This window comes from Littorina saxatilis, linkage group LG17 (assembly GCF_037325665.1).
Source record: "Littorina saxatilis isolate snail1 linkage group LG17, US_GU_Lsax_2.0, whole genome shotgun sequence".
NCBI classification, from domain to species: domain Eukaryota; kingdom Metazoa; phylum Mollusca; class Gastropoda; order Littorinimorpha; family Littorinidae; genus Littorina; species Littorina saxatilis.
This window is the reverse complement of record NC_090261.1, coordinates 16,261,917-16,276,534: the sequence shown is the minus strand read 5'-3', so window position 1 is coordinate 16,276,534 and position 14,618 is coordinate 16,261,917. Positions and strand designations below refer to the sequence as shown.

Genomic DNA, 14,618 nt, shown 5'->3' with positions numbered 1-14,618 from the left:
TGCAGAATAACTGAATAATGCCAAAATGCTGAAGAAAAAGTGTAAACAGTTTTTCTCCAGTAAAACAACATCACCGTTTTACTGCAACATTCTTGATTTCAAAAAAACGTTGCTCTCGCGAAAGATGACATTATGCAGAAATGCTGCAGAAACAAACAGTTTTTCTCCAGCATTTCGGTTTTTCTGCAGAATAACTGAATAAATTAAGTCATAATCCGCTAGAACCGCCGGTATTCACTTGAGAAATTTAATTTTATGTTTATTCAAGTTCATTAACGTACCTATTTATTTCTTCATCCCGTCTCTCTTTCCGCTTTGCACTGCTAATTGATATCTCAAGTTTTAGCTAATGTAGGCCTATCGGCCGTTTCAGTAAGCAGTCCGACAAGTAGGCCTACTGACTTGAAGTTCAACGTCCACGAACGACCGACCAATTACACAGCCAAAATTCCCCGCGTTTTCATTGTTGCACTGTCAGAAAACATAGTTTAGCAAAACTTCACTGACCACGGCCACGAACAGCAACAACAACAACAACAAAGCAACAACAACAACAACAACAACAACAACAACAACAACAACAACAACAACAACTTTGCAGAACAGCTGATTGACAAGCACCTGGTACACCACCGAAAGCAGGGCTGAGGTGTACGAAGAAAAATGTGGGTGCCACCCAAGTGGGTGGGAGGGTGGGAGGGTGGGTGGATTGGCTGACACTGACATTTTGTGGTGATTTCAACCAATCAGACCTCAGGTGCTTTCCAAGTTTGGCTCGTTACCAAATAAATTAACCTTGACGGGCCTCTGGGTTGCAAAGGTCAAGGCCAGAGAGACGCCGGAAACGCTGATTGCAGACGAAATTCTCAAAGCTGCAGGCGAACGATAAAAGATTATTCTCTTTTTACGGCGGATTGCTGATTTCAAAAGTCAAAAATGGCATCAATGGCGGATATGTCATCGTCTGGGTATGTTTGAATCGATTCTGCTTACTTGTTGATGAGAAAAACATCGATTTCGTCTGAATCAGATGTGTGTGTGGTTTCTTAAAAGTATTCATCTGTGCATGCAATTTAAGAGAACAATATGCATGCATAATTAAAAGAAAAACAATGTTACTGGTGTTATTTTTATGCTGGTATTTGTTTAATCATTGTTTGTTGGAACCCAGATCGGAATGGTTTGTGCAGGAATGTAATGGAGCGCCAATCATCTGCATCCGGAAATCTGAAACTGTACAGGAGTCCGGAAACCGGTTCTTATTGATATTAGCGGTTTCTGGCTACCTGAAGCTTCGACAACAAAATTTGATATTATAAGAGATCCTCTGAAAAACAGTTGCTTATCGGCTTGTTTGTTATGTAGGCTAGTATTAGTCACAAGGAGGGGGAATTAAATTGGTTTAAAAAAAAGTATCAGCCAGCATGCATATGTCACAAACTGGGATATGTTAACTGGCATTCTTTTTCCTGTGTTCCAGGTATTCCTATGAAGAGATACAGTCCATAGCAACAAATATTTTGACGCACACCAAGCACCAGCCCAAAGTGGGCATCATTTGTGGCTCTGGTCTGGGGGGTTTAGCTGACATGGTGGAACAACATGACACCATCAATTACTCACAAATTCCAGAGTTTCCAGCCAGTACAGGTGGGTGTTGCAATTTGGAGTTGAAGAAGAATGGGGATCAAAAGAGTGTATGTATGTGTGTGTGTGCTCTACATGCAGTAAAAACCTCCGATTTTTTTTTATTTTTTCCGGAAATATGATGGAGGTAGGTTGGAGACGGTATTGAAGTACGTAATTAATACTCACAACGAAAGGAAGAAACGTGTCTATGGAAAGTATCAGAAGTAGGATAAAAAATGGACTGCATTGTGTATGACTATTGTGACAGAGGAGATCGCATTTGTTGTCTTTCTTATATAAATCGGCACAGAAACACGTCAGGGAGATTAGTATTTGCCTTTATTTTATTGAATTCAAACAATGTACTTTGTGTTTTATCATGGCCGAAAAAGACTAACAGTGTCATATGTGTGTGTTTTTCCTTTGTAGTGCCGGGGCATGAAGGGAAGCTGGTGTTTGGTTTACTACAGGGTAAAGCCGTGGTCTTGATGAGAGGTCGCTTCCATTACTATGAGGGTTATCCCATGTGGAAGGTGAGGCACGCAGATGGAGATGGTGAATGAAATGTGTGTGTGTGAATGTGTGGGTGTGTGTGTATGTGTGTGTGGGTGTGTGTGTGTGTGTACATGTATGTGTGTGTTCTTGACTGAACATTGCATGCTTTAGATGCACATCTGTGATGGTGAGGGGATACAGCTTTCCAAAAAGGAGGGGGTTCGCTTAAGAAGTGGGGGGAGGGGGAAAATAATAATATTTTGATTATAAAAGTAAGACAAAATGTTAATTCTTATGCTGATGATTCAAATAGTACTGATCCTGAAAAAAATACAGTGGAACCCCCCTTTTAAGACCTCCAAAAATCTGAGAAAATGAGGTCTGAAAAAGGAGGGAGTCTTAAAATGGGGGTAAATTTACAAAGGTTATAAACAGAAAATCTGAGAAAACAGAGTCTTTAAAGGGAGGGAGTCTTAAATTGGGGGTAAATTTACAAAGGTTATAAACAGAAAATCTGAGAAAACAGAGTCTTTAAAGGGAGGGAGTCTTAAAATGGGGGTAAATTTACAGAGGTTATACAGAAAATCTGAGAAAACAGAGTCTTTAAAGGGAGGGAGTCTTAAAATGGGGGTAAATTTACAGAGGTTATGAACAGAAAATCTGAGAAAACAGAGTCTTTAAAATGGGGGTAAATTTACAGAGGTTATGAACAGAAAATCTGAGAAAACAGAGTCTTTAAAGGCAGGGAGTCTTAAAATGGGGGTAAATTTACACAGGTTATGAACAGAAAATCTGAGAAAACAGAGTCTTTAAAGGGAGGGAGTCTTAAATTGGGGGTAAATTTACAGAGGTTATAAACAGAAAATCTGAGAAAACAGAGTCTTTAAAGGCAGGGAGTCTTAAAATGGGGGTAAATTTACACAGGTTATGAACAGAAAATCTGAGAAAACAGAGTCTTTAAAGGGAGGGAGTCTTAAATTGGGGGTAAATTTACAGAGGTTATAAACAGAAAATCTGAGAAAACAGAGTCTTTAAAGGGAGGGAGTCTTAAAATGGGGGTAAATTTACAGAGGTTATAAACAGAAAATCTGAGAAAACAGTCTTTAAAGGGAGGGAGTCTTAAAATGGGGGTAAATTTACAGAGGTTATGAACAGAAAATCTGAGAAAACAGAGTCTTTAAAGGGAGGGAGTCTTAAAATGGGGGTAAATTTACAGAGGTTATGAACAGAAAATCTTAGAAAACAGAGTCTTTAAAATGGGGGTAAATTTACAGAGGTTATGAACAGAAAATCTGAGAAAACAGAGTCTTTAAAATGGGGGTAAATTTACAGAGGTTATGAACAGAAAATCTGAGAAAACAGAGTCTTTAAAGGGAGGGAGTCTTAAATTGGGGGGGCCTTAAAAGGGGGGTTCCACTATATGTCCAGAAAAGTTTAAGAACAGTACACACAGCTATATATGGATTCTTGACCACAGGTGGCGATGCCAGTGCGTGTGATGAAGGCAATGGGCGTAACGACACTGATCGTGACCAACGCTGCGGGCGGCATTAACCCTGACTTCAACACAGGGGACATCATGATCATCAAAGACCACATTGACCTACCAGGGCTTACTGGGGAGTGCGTCCTCATTGGTAAAAATGACCGGCGGTGAGTTTTTTGAAAATTTGTTTGGTTTGAAAGTTTAAAGTTTAGTTATTAGTACCAAGAGAGGCAAAGTCAACTATCACCTATTTGTAAGTGAAAGAAAGTAAACATTCCTATGCTAGGCTTGGACATCTGTAATTGTTTGCAACACCGACAAAATCTGCTAAAGTGCTGATTTTCAGGCAGTTTTTTCTTCTCTGTCTGTCCATACTTCAGCTGGATTCATGTTTATCTCCCCTGATTAAATCAGTCAGGCCTGAGGAGGGTGCGTATGCATGGTTGCTGTTTTTGAAATACATGTCCCGGATTTTGGTGGTGGAGAAAGTCTATGGTTACAAAATCGCATATCTGTATCAGTGTATGTGATAACTTTGATACAGGAGGAAAACACAAAAAATGGCCATCAGTGTTACAGGAGCTTGTATCAAAGTGCCTGTCCGGTACCAGTTGATTGAAGCTTCGCCCTGTACAACCTGTTCCTAATAACCAGGAGAAGATCATGTGGGATGTTTTGATGGACTAGTCCTCGCCACGTCCTTTTATTGCAAGCTCATCTGAGCATAATAAACGAAGCTCCACCGTAATAAAATGGTACCTGTGATGAAAGGACACCCTTGGAACCAGCCAAAAGGGTCCCTACCCTTGCAGGTATGTGACCTTTCAATATATCTTGATCAATAAAATACACAAAGGGACAACAAAATGTTCTTTATTGGGATGAGTCGATCTTCTCATCAGAGGGGCCTCACATTGCAGGTACCAGATATCTTTGTTGAGACGCTTTAAATTTTGATTTCAGATTTGGTCCTCGCTTCCCAGCAACAGTGGACACATACGATGAAGAGTTGCGGAACCTTGCCAAGCAGATTTCTGTGGAGTTAGGATATGGCAATATCATGCGTGAGGGAGTGTACATCATGATTGGTGGACCAACCTTCGAAACAGTGGCAGAGTCTCGCCTTCTGAGGACCTTTGGTGCTGATGCTGTTGGTATGTACAGTTATGCTTATTTTCTGTTTCTCTAATAGGCGGTAATAATAATTAAGTTAGTAATGTTCACAAAGTTTGATGAACTTCTGTCCCCAGCTGTATAGCCACAGTTTGGCAACAAAGAATGCTTCTTTATCATGTATTATCAGGAATACAATTTCTCAAGTCGATCTGAGTATGCGTTCCTCGAATACCTCCAACTTCGCTGGGATAATATTAATAGTGAACACTTCTCAAAAGAGCTCCATTGATTCTGTTTTGTTGTTATCACTCGGGTCAGGGTTTTTTCTCTCCTGATGATGTGTTTCTTTCATTGATTCCTATTTGTAGTTAACATATATCCCTTGTTGACCGAGTTTGTACTCATGTTTTCAGTATGTTAATTAATGCTAATCTGAAGTTTGTTTGAGTGATTCCTCTATGATGTTGTTAACAGCTTGTGGTTGAGTTAAGCCAGTGAAACTTCTGCTGTTGAATACAGAAGGGGTTGATATGCTTTGGAAACTTACTCCCGTTGTGTTTGTTTTTGCGAGTTTGTGTATTTACTATCAATTAATTTATTCATTATTTGTATTTTTAATTTCAAGCCTCAGACTTCCTCAAGGCAATTAAGGTGTGAGATCGTGAGCGGCTGAGTGTGAATCTCTAAAACAAACTCAGAAAACTTTGCAGCTTCATTTATCTCTGCGCCCTTTCTCTTTTAAACCACCGTCAACAACACAGCTCCTGTCCCATGTTCTTCTGACAATATTTTAGAAAAACCTCTGTGGTCTCAACAAATATTCGCTGGTGCTTTGAAAACGCTGTAAACCTACCATTTGATGGAAACAATATCTTGTGCTTAGAGTCTTTGCAAGTGTTTGAGAATGACTACAGCAGTCCCTCTCATGAACGGACACCCTTGGGCCATAGCAAAACTGTCCGTACATTGCAGGTGTCCGGTCACGGGAGGGGTGACCACACCACCCCCTCCGCCATACATTCACACAGACACACAAACAACAGGATTGAGTCTATGCTAATCACTTCTTGTGGCTACTAAACAATAACAATAAACTCCTAATACTTCTTTAAACGTTCTGTAAAAATGATTTGTATGAAAAGTGTTGAAAAGAAGAGATAAAATAAATCCTCAAGGCAGTGAACACACTCACCATGCACTGACATACGAAAGCAGCCACACAAACACAGCACAGAGGAGCGTGTGCAGATGCTTTGAAAGAATAAGCTTGAAAACCAGTTTGAAGAAATAGCAGCAGATAGAGCTGCATGTCATAGTCATGTAATTTATTTTCTTCTTGTCTGGCTTTATTGACTGCATGCCGATCATGTGGCATGGCAGTGACTTTTCACTCTTCAGTCGGAAATACACAGTACATAACACAGCTCCCACTCTCCCTCACTAATGCCTACCCCAAGCCGTGACAACTGATGCTTGGAAATTGTGTGGAAGAGTACACCTCACTATTTCTCTCCAATGCTCTTCCTGCTGACATGTAGTGACACCGGACACCCCACAGAGTTTAGCCAGCTACCCCTCCACCCCCCCTCCCTCTCTCTCACTCCCTCCAGCCATGTACTGTTTGGGGCTGTGGCCAGAGAGGCCAGCTGCACTGTTCACTCAGAGCAAAACCAGTTGACTGTGTCGTAACTTTTGACAAAGCAAGACAACTGAAGGGTTCACAGATTAGGCAACCGACTCACTGGTCAAGGCTGAGGGGAAACAAGAGTATATCCTTGGCACAAAGGGTCAAAAATCCCAAAAATAAGCCCTTAAAAAAATAAGGCCTTATTTTTGAAAATATGCCCATATTTTTGAAAATAAGCCCTTATTTCTAAAATAAGGCCTTATTTTCCATTATTAAGGCCTTAAATCTTTAAGCCCTTAAAAAAATATGGGCATAAAAAAATAAGCCCTTATTTGAAAATAAGGCCTTACGAGAAATAAGGCCTTATTTCTGTAAGGCCTTAATAAAAATAAGGGCATAAAAAATAAGGGCATAAAAAAATATGGGCATAAAAAAATAAGGGCATAAAAAAATAAGGCCTTATTTTTTTGACCAATCATGAAGCTGAATAGAATTTGGCTTCGCCGCTCATGCGCAGAGATCTCATAACAAACATGGCGAATGGGGAGATCGTGATGAATTTTTGAGAAGAATTTGTGCTGAAATTGCAAATTGCGAGAGAATTGGGGTTTCCGATGAGGTGTTCGCTCAAGATAAGCATTGTTTACATGAAATGACCGTTTGATTTATATCAGTGTAACATCTTGATCTTACTCTAGCTCCGGATGCGCAGTAGCGATGCGCAGAAAAATATGGGCATATTTTTTTAAGGGCTTATTTTTTTATGGGCATATTTTTTTAAGGGCTTATTTTTTTAAGGTCATAACAGAAATAAGGCCTTATTTCGGTAAGGCCTTAACAGAAATAAGGCCTTATTTCATTATACCCTTATTTCCTTATGGCTGTAAATATTTAAGGCCTTATTTCTAAAATAAGGCCTTATTTATAGAAATAAGGGCTTATTTTGAAAAATATGGGCATATTTTCAAAAATATGGGCATATTTTTTTAAGGGCTTATTTTTTGGATTTTTGACCCTTTGTGCCAAGGATAACGGAGTATCTTGTCAATGAAAGAGGTTACACACAGACACACGATGCTGAGAACTGTGGCCGTTTTTCACTCTCTTTCGCTCAGGACCTTCATCGACTGTACATGTGGTTTCTGTTGTTTACGTCCAACAGACAAGAATAAAGAGCACAGTGCAGTTTCATGTTGGCATCTTCGCATGTACTCCACTCATGACCAAAACTACCCCCCCCCCCCTCTCTCTCTCTCCTGATGGGTACACGTGCACTCAAGTTATCAGTGACTGTCATCACGCCATTGCGGCTGTGATCTTTGTACCAAGAGCCGGACTGCTCTGTTATCGACTTTGTTGTGGTGAACATTTGACGATGGTCTGTCCGTACATTGGAGGTATGACCTGCTGTTGGGACCGAAAATGAGTGTCCGCGTCCACGTTTTGCAGGTGTCCGTTTAAGGGGGGGCAAATATAGAAGGAAAACACTCCGTGCCGAGCAAATGTGTCCGTACATGTCAGGTGTCCGCTCACGCCGGGGGCCGTACATTGCAGGGACTGCTGTACTTACAAATCTGATTTGTGTTTTTCTCACCCTTATTTTAGGCATGAGCACAGTGCCAGAGGCAGTCGTGGCAAAGCATGGGGGCTTGCGTACCTTCGGCGTCTCTTTGATCACAGACATGGTCACCCTAGACTATGACAAAGTTCGCAACACAACACATGAAGAAGTCCTGGAAGTTGGGCGGCGACGTGCAGGTGATCTCCAAAAGATTGTCTCCAACTTGGTGGGACAGATGACAGTTTAGGAGCATGCTGTTTTTATCTATACACTTATTAACCTTTCAATTCCTGTGTTTCAAAATAATCTATTAGTGCTAACTTGGCCTAGCAGTAGTGTGAACGTAAAGTCTCAAAGGTTTTGGATCCAGATTTTTCTTGTGAACCTTTCGAGATAGTCAATGTACAATGTACAGACCTGGGAACCCATACGATTCCGCTTTATTTTGTACGCATTATTGGCTAGAATACGGTCAGTACGTTCAGTGGAAACAATGTACGAAAAAAACAGGGTAAAAATGCATTTTCTATGTTAGAAAATGTGTTTACAGATAAAGTTTGTTTCTCATTGTATCAAGATAATTTTCCCAGGTCTAAATGTACTCCAGCTGATCATGTAATGAAGCCTTTATGAGATTAATGCAGCCATGTTACCTTTAATTCTTGTGCTTGCAGATTCTGTCCTTTTTACTTTGTATAAAAAAGCGTTTGTTTGCTGTTAGCCGAAATAATCTTCTAATAGTAAAACTGTTGCAGCAAACAGCCAAGCAAATACTACTCAATGGAGAATCATCATACAGACCTGCACAAGTCACAACGATCAAATCAGTCATTGTTCTAATGGTTTGTTTTTAAATCAAATCAGGCATTGTTTTAATTTGTATAATATGGTTTATTTTTACAGGACTTTTTTGGCTCCACGTAAGTGTAGCCTATGCGATGATAAACTTTGTCTGTCTGTGCGTGCGTATGTATGTATGTATGTATGTATGTATGTGTGTATGTCTGTGGTAGAAACTTTAACATTTCCGAGTCTATGGATTACGTCAGTCTCGGTCAAAAGTGTTCGACGTGTGTGATAGAAACTATTTGAAGACGTCACATTATGACGTAAGAGGGTTAGACGTCACGCAAAGGAATTACTGAAAGTCTCGGTCATTGTTATTGTGAGCGGGCCGAGACTTCTTGGCAGATCCAGGGTCTCGCTTTCTTGCATAGTTTCACCTATGCTTACTGTGTGTGTGTGTGTGTGTGTGTGTGTGTGTGTGTGTGTGTGTGTGTGTGTGTGTGTGTGTGTGTGTGTGTGTGTGTATGTGTGACGGAGTGATTGAGTTTGTGTTACTGTTTGTCGATTTCTTACGTGAGCCTTGATGGCTTCGCCTCTTGTTTTAAATGACATGTTTCGTTACTGTCATAGTTTAGGTTTTGCTTTTGAATGATGTACACTGTATGTGGGCGAGTACTTATCAGGCTCTTTAAAGAAATTGAATTTTGCTCATGTGTTTTGTTTTCAGCTTTGTTTTGATTGGACATTTAAAGCAGAGCAATTTTTGACTCACATGCGAAGCAAAAGTGAGTCTATGTACTCACCCGAGTCGTCCGTCCGTCCGTCCGGAAAACTTTAACGTTGGATATTTCTTGGACACTATTCAGTCTATCAGTACCAAATTTGGCAAGATGGTGTATGATGACAAGGCCCCAAAAAACATACATAGCATCTTGACCTTGCTTCAAGGTCAAGGTCGCAGGGGCCATAAATGTTGTCTAAAAAACAGCTATTTTTCACATTTTTCACATTTTCTCTGAAGTTTTTTAGATTGAATACCTCACCTATATATGATATATAGGGCAAAGTAAGCCCCATCTTTTGATACCAGTTTGGTTTACCTTGCTTCAAGGTCAAGGTCACAGGAGCTCTTCAAAGTTGGATTGTATACATATTTTGAAGTGACCTTGACCCGGAACTATGGAAGATAACTGTTTCAAACTTAAAAATTATGTGGGGCACATGTTATGCTTTCATCATGAGACACATTTGGTCACATATGATCAAGGTCAAGGTCACTTTGACCCTTATGAAATGTGACCAAAATAAGGTAGTGAACTACTAAAAGTGACCATATCTCATGGTAGAAAGAGCCAATAAGCACCATTGTACTTCCTATGTCTTGAATTAACAGCTTTGTGTTGCATGACCTTGGATGACCTTGACCTTGGTCAAGGTCATGTAAAGGTCAAGCATGTGAGTCGTATGGGCTTTGCCCTTCTTGTTTTAAATCAAGGCAGCAACTCTTTCTTGTTTTCAGCTCAGAGCTTCTCTTTGTGGTCAGGAAGATATGATACTTGATTTACATGCAGAATCATGCAGGGCTGTGTAATTTTGAATCAGATAATGTGTACACAGGCGTTTGACAGTTTAATATAATGATATGAAATTAAAATAAACATGTTATACCAATGTTAAAGATGCACAAAGTGGCAAGGGTTAGAATCTGTCAATTCCTTTTACAACTTGTATAGTTTGTTTGCTTAACGCCCAGCCGACCACGAAGGGCCATATCAGGGCGGTGCTGCTTTGACATATAACGTGCGCCACACACAAGACAGAAGTCGCAGCACAGGCTTCATGTCTCACCCAGTCACATTATTCTGACACCGGACCAACCAGTCCTAGCACTAACCCCATAATGCCAGACGCCAGGCGGAGCAGCCACTAGATTGCCAATTTTAAAGTCTTAGGTATGACCCGGCCGGGGTTCGAACCCACGACCTCCAGATCACGGGGCGGACGACTTGTATAGTACGCAGTTATCTTGTCAGTGAAGGCATAACTACATGTATATTGTTGCTATTCTCCATTAAAACTTTGTTAATGTTTTAATATTTGTGACAGTATAATCCTTTAAACCTTTGGCAATATTATGTTTTATTCATTTCGGGAAAAGACTATGTCAATGAAAGAGGCTTGGTGAAAAAGATTTGCTGGTTGTACTGTTTTACATTCACCATATTTTTTGGACTATAAGACATCTGAGTTTTCAAATATGAGATCAATTCTTTGATGCCTGCGAGGAAACTTTGGCAAGATCATACTAGCAGAAACTATGCACTACAGAGGGAGTTTTATGTTTCTTTGTATGTGTAACGAAGTGAACATGTGTAGTCTTCTTTATAATGCAAACACAAGACGATACCAGTCAATGGGGTGCAGGGATCATAGTTGAGGAAAAAAGTTGTGCCTTATAGTCCCAAAACTACGGTACTGATCCGTTTCCCATTTTATGGCATATCTTTCAATGGGCAGAACTTTTATTCCAGATAGGTGCTACTAGCTACCTGATTGCAAGGTAAAATAAAATGCTAAAAAATAAATAAAAATATATGGATGCTGATGAAGTATGATTGCACAAATTCAGATGTATTTTCCTAATGTACAGCTATTTTGGCTGCACTTTTCAGTATTCACAATGTGACATGATGTTTTCAGGGTTACAGCTTAATGTTTTTGATAAGCCGTTGAAAGAATCCAGTGGCTAAATTTAGAAGAAAAGCATGGCACGTAGGTGAATTTACCCGTAGAACTGGAAGGTCCATTGCAAGTTGTTCTGTATACTTAAATTGTGATCATACGTTAGCTAACATGTATGGCAAACTAGTCTTCTTTTGTCATATATGTTATACATGTATCATTGATTAAACTTGCAACCCCCCTCTGTTGTCAGTATTTTATTTTTAACAAGTCTTCAAATTTATGTGCAAGCTAATCATTGATTTTGAAATTCTGTACTTTTTTGCAGCAGGTTTTTTCAAACATATTGGTCCTTCTCTTCTGTTGCTCAACTTGGTATTTTCGTCCAAATTTATGTGAAAGCTAATAATTGATTTCGAAATTCTGTGCTTTTTTGCAGCAGCTATTTTTAAACAGATTGGTCCTTCTCTTCTGTTGCTCAATTTGTTTTATTCTTTCAAATTTATGTGCAAGCTAATCATTGATTTTGAAATTCTGTGCTTTTTTGCAGCAGCTATTTTTAAACAGATTGGTCCTTCTCTTCTGTTGCTCAACTTATTCTTCTCTTCCAACTTGTTTTTGAAACTGAATGCGTTGTTGTATATCATACAGGGTATGTTTCATCTTTGGAAACACTGCTCAGGAGATTTATACACTCACTGTGATGCCGAGTCCATGACAGATTTGTATTTGGAGGAGTATTTTTACTGATACCCCCATCCTACACTGTCACTGCCCCTTCTTGTTGCCCTTTGTTTTCAACTTCACTTTTTTCATGTTGTTTTTTAAATGTACTTTACCTTTGGTTGTATTGACCTTAAACAAAACCCACCATAATTCATTGGTTGCTTTTCTTTTTGGATAAAAAAAATGAATTCACTTTGTGAAATAAAACCAGTATGGGCTGTGTCTGCTATTCAGGGTGCAAGGTATATAACATTTACAAAGACTTCTTCAAGAGTATGCACACAATAAAAACAAAATATTTTAAGCACTGTAATTCACAAAGTATGAACTCCTTTTTGTTGTTTTTGCGTCAACACAATACTTCTGAGATGTGATATGTCACAGCTGACACCAGGTATATTTAAACTTTATTTTAAATGTATCACCAACTGAACAATTGTCTATAAATGTGTTTTTGTTCCAAAATGTCATCCCCCAGCATTTTGTCAGTGAACTGTTGATGGACATGCATGTAACTTAAGTTAAGTAATAATCAGGATTTTATTGAATGGATCATTTTTCTTGTTTGTTCCCCAAAAGACAGGTTTCTGTGGTGAGACATTTTTGAGATTTTCATGTAAAATGATATGTTTTCAGTAAGACCATATTTTACTTTACTTCAGATAAATCATGCACTTTGTATTCAAGCACCTGTGTACCTTGTATATTTCTTTTTATCTAACAAGGACAGTTTTTAATTGTTTATGCATTTTATTTACTCATGCACATGTACCTCCGAGTCAGAGCTGTTTTAAAAATATATATACCATCAGGGATGTCGTTAGGCGTCGGACATCGGACATAGACTGATTAAAAGGCTCAAATGTCCAATTCACATTGCCGCATGGCGGTCAGATGTCCTATCGTTTTCAACTGAGCGCGGTCATTGTCCAATAAGAACTCCATTCCTTCGGACAGCGCGTTATTTGATAATTTTCCTTTCATGATAATAATCTTCAAAAAGTGACCAAGCGCTCTCGCGTACAGGTGCACTGAAGTTGCGCAGTGCAGATCTTGCGTTTTACGAACCGTTTGTGGTATGAGCCGTTTGGGTACATCCGTCTACAGCACTAACGTTAGGAGTACGGGAGACAACTCCAACTGACCAAGGCTCGCGTATGCTTTAATTTGCTTTCGGTTAGAGTTGAAGCGCACGGCACTGAATTATGCAACCGAAAAAAGCTAAAGTCTGCCAAACAAACAAAAAAGCTGAACACGTTTGGCGTTTCAACGGCATCGTGTGCTACATTAGGGCCAAGAAGAACATGGGAAAACACGGCTAGCAATAGCATAATTCCGGAAAATGACAGCGCCAATGACAGTGTCGCCGCTGAAACCTCCACAATCACGGAAAGTAAAGTTTCGTGACTTGAAGATGTACGTGTCGGTACAACAGGACATTCGCACAGACGGTCTTTTAATAAGGTTAACTATTCATGGCTGACCCTGTTTAGTACTAGTTGGTTAGAATTTGACAGCAAACAGACCATCTATATATGTCAAGAAAAAGCTGTGTCAGGAAATCATGCAGTTTGTGTGCCAATCAAAGTAAGAGTGCTGAAGTTTTTGGTTGCTTTTTAGTTTGTTTGTTTCTTTTTTGTGTGTGTCCTGTTTGAAACAAAAGTGATAAAACAATATACGCACCCAATGTTGGTGCATATGTGTGTGTGTGATCATAATTTTGTGTTTTGCACAAAATTATAATGTCCTATTAAAATGTCTGAAAGCAGTCTAATGTCCTATTGATGCCTAAGAGCTCAGGACATTTGTCCTATAGGTATGAATTTGTGGCAACATCCCTGATATATACATGTACTGTTATTGACGTTGTGCTGTGCCTTTTCTTCAATAAAAAATGCTCGCGCTGGACCCGAGTACTCTTCAGACTGGCTCGCTCCCCCAGTATAAAATTTTTTGTCTTGTGCACGTTTAAGACCAAGTGATTGCTCTGTGTGAATTACAGGCATTCCCTTTGCTATATAAATACATTGCATGCGAGCCGAGGATGTGCGTGGTGACTGGCCTTTCTCTTTTATTTGATCACAGTGAAAAATATACTGCCGACCCTCTTCATAACTTAACAATATAAATGTTTGGAATGCCTGTGGTGTGAATGTTGGTTTCTGACCAGAAATGCAGATCTATCTCTGGCCGATTCATAGATTCAACCTACAAACTGCGACCTCATCTGTGATCAGATGGCCAAGCAATGCGTGAAATCTTTTATTCTAAAGCCTTATGGCTCGTTTCGACAAGCATTAAACGGATGAAATTAACCACATGCAGTTTATTCTTCAGAAAAATGCACACAAAATTTGGGTTGGGTTCGGTGATTTGTACATAAACGTCTTCCTCACGATAGATTCGCTGATTTGTCTTATGAAGCCGTCATCAACACGAACACAATGATTGCAGAAGCAAACTCTGTACCTGCACGACCGAGACACAAGACTGATTATTTCACAGCTGCA

General features: G+C 39.6%; 1 protein-coding gene across 1 annotated transcript; it reads left to right on the top strand.

Annotated features, from left to right (window-relative positions):
- Nucleotides 1-836: 836 nt before the first annotated feature.
- Nucleotides 837-8,820, top strand: LOC138952728 (purine nucleoside phosphorylase-like). The gene is made up of 6 exons (XM_070324439.1): nt 837-968; nt 1,481-1,650; nt 2,059-2,162; nt 3,602-3,777; nt 4,574-4,764; nt 7,959-8,820. Exons 1-6 carry the CDS (start codon nt 937-939, stop codon nt 8,159-8,161), a joined length of 876 nt encoding a protein of 291 aa, XP_070180540.1. The 5' UTR covers nt 837-936; the 3' UTR covers nt 8,162-8,820.
- Nucleotides 8,821-14,618: the final 5,798 nt, after the last annotated feature.

Excerpts from the sequence above, each read along its gene's own strand:
- LOC138952728 (XM_070324439.1), top strand. The coding sequence starts at position 937 with ATGGCATCAATGGCGGATATGTCATCGTCTGG. Across the intron at positions 969-1,480 it reads GCGGATATGTCATCGTCTGG|GTATTCCTATGAAGAGATAC; the intron begins GTATGTTTGAAT and ends CCTGTGTTCCAG. Across the intron at positions 3,778-4,573 it reads ATTGGTAAAAATGACCGGCG|ATTTGGTCCTCGCTTCCCAG; the intron begins GTGAGTTTTTTG and ends TTTTGATTTCAG.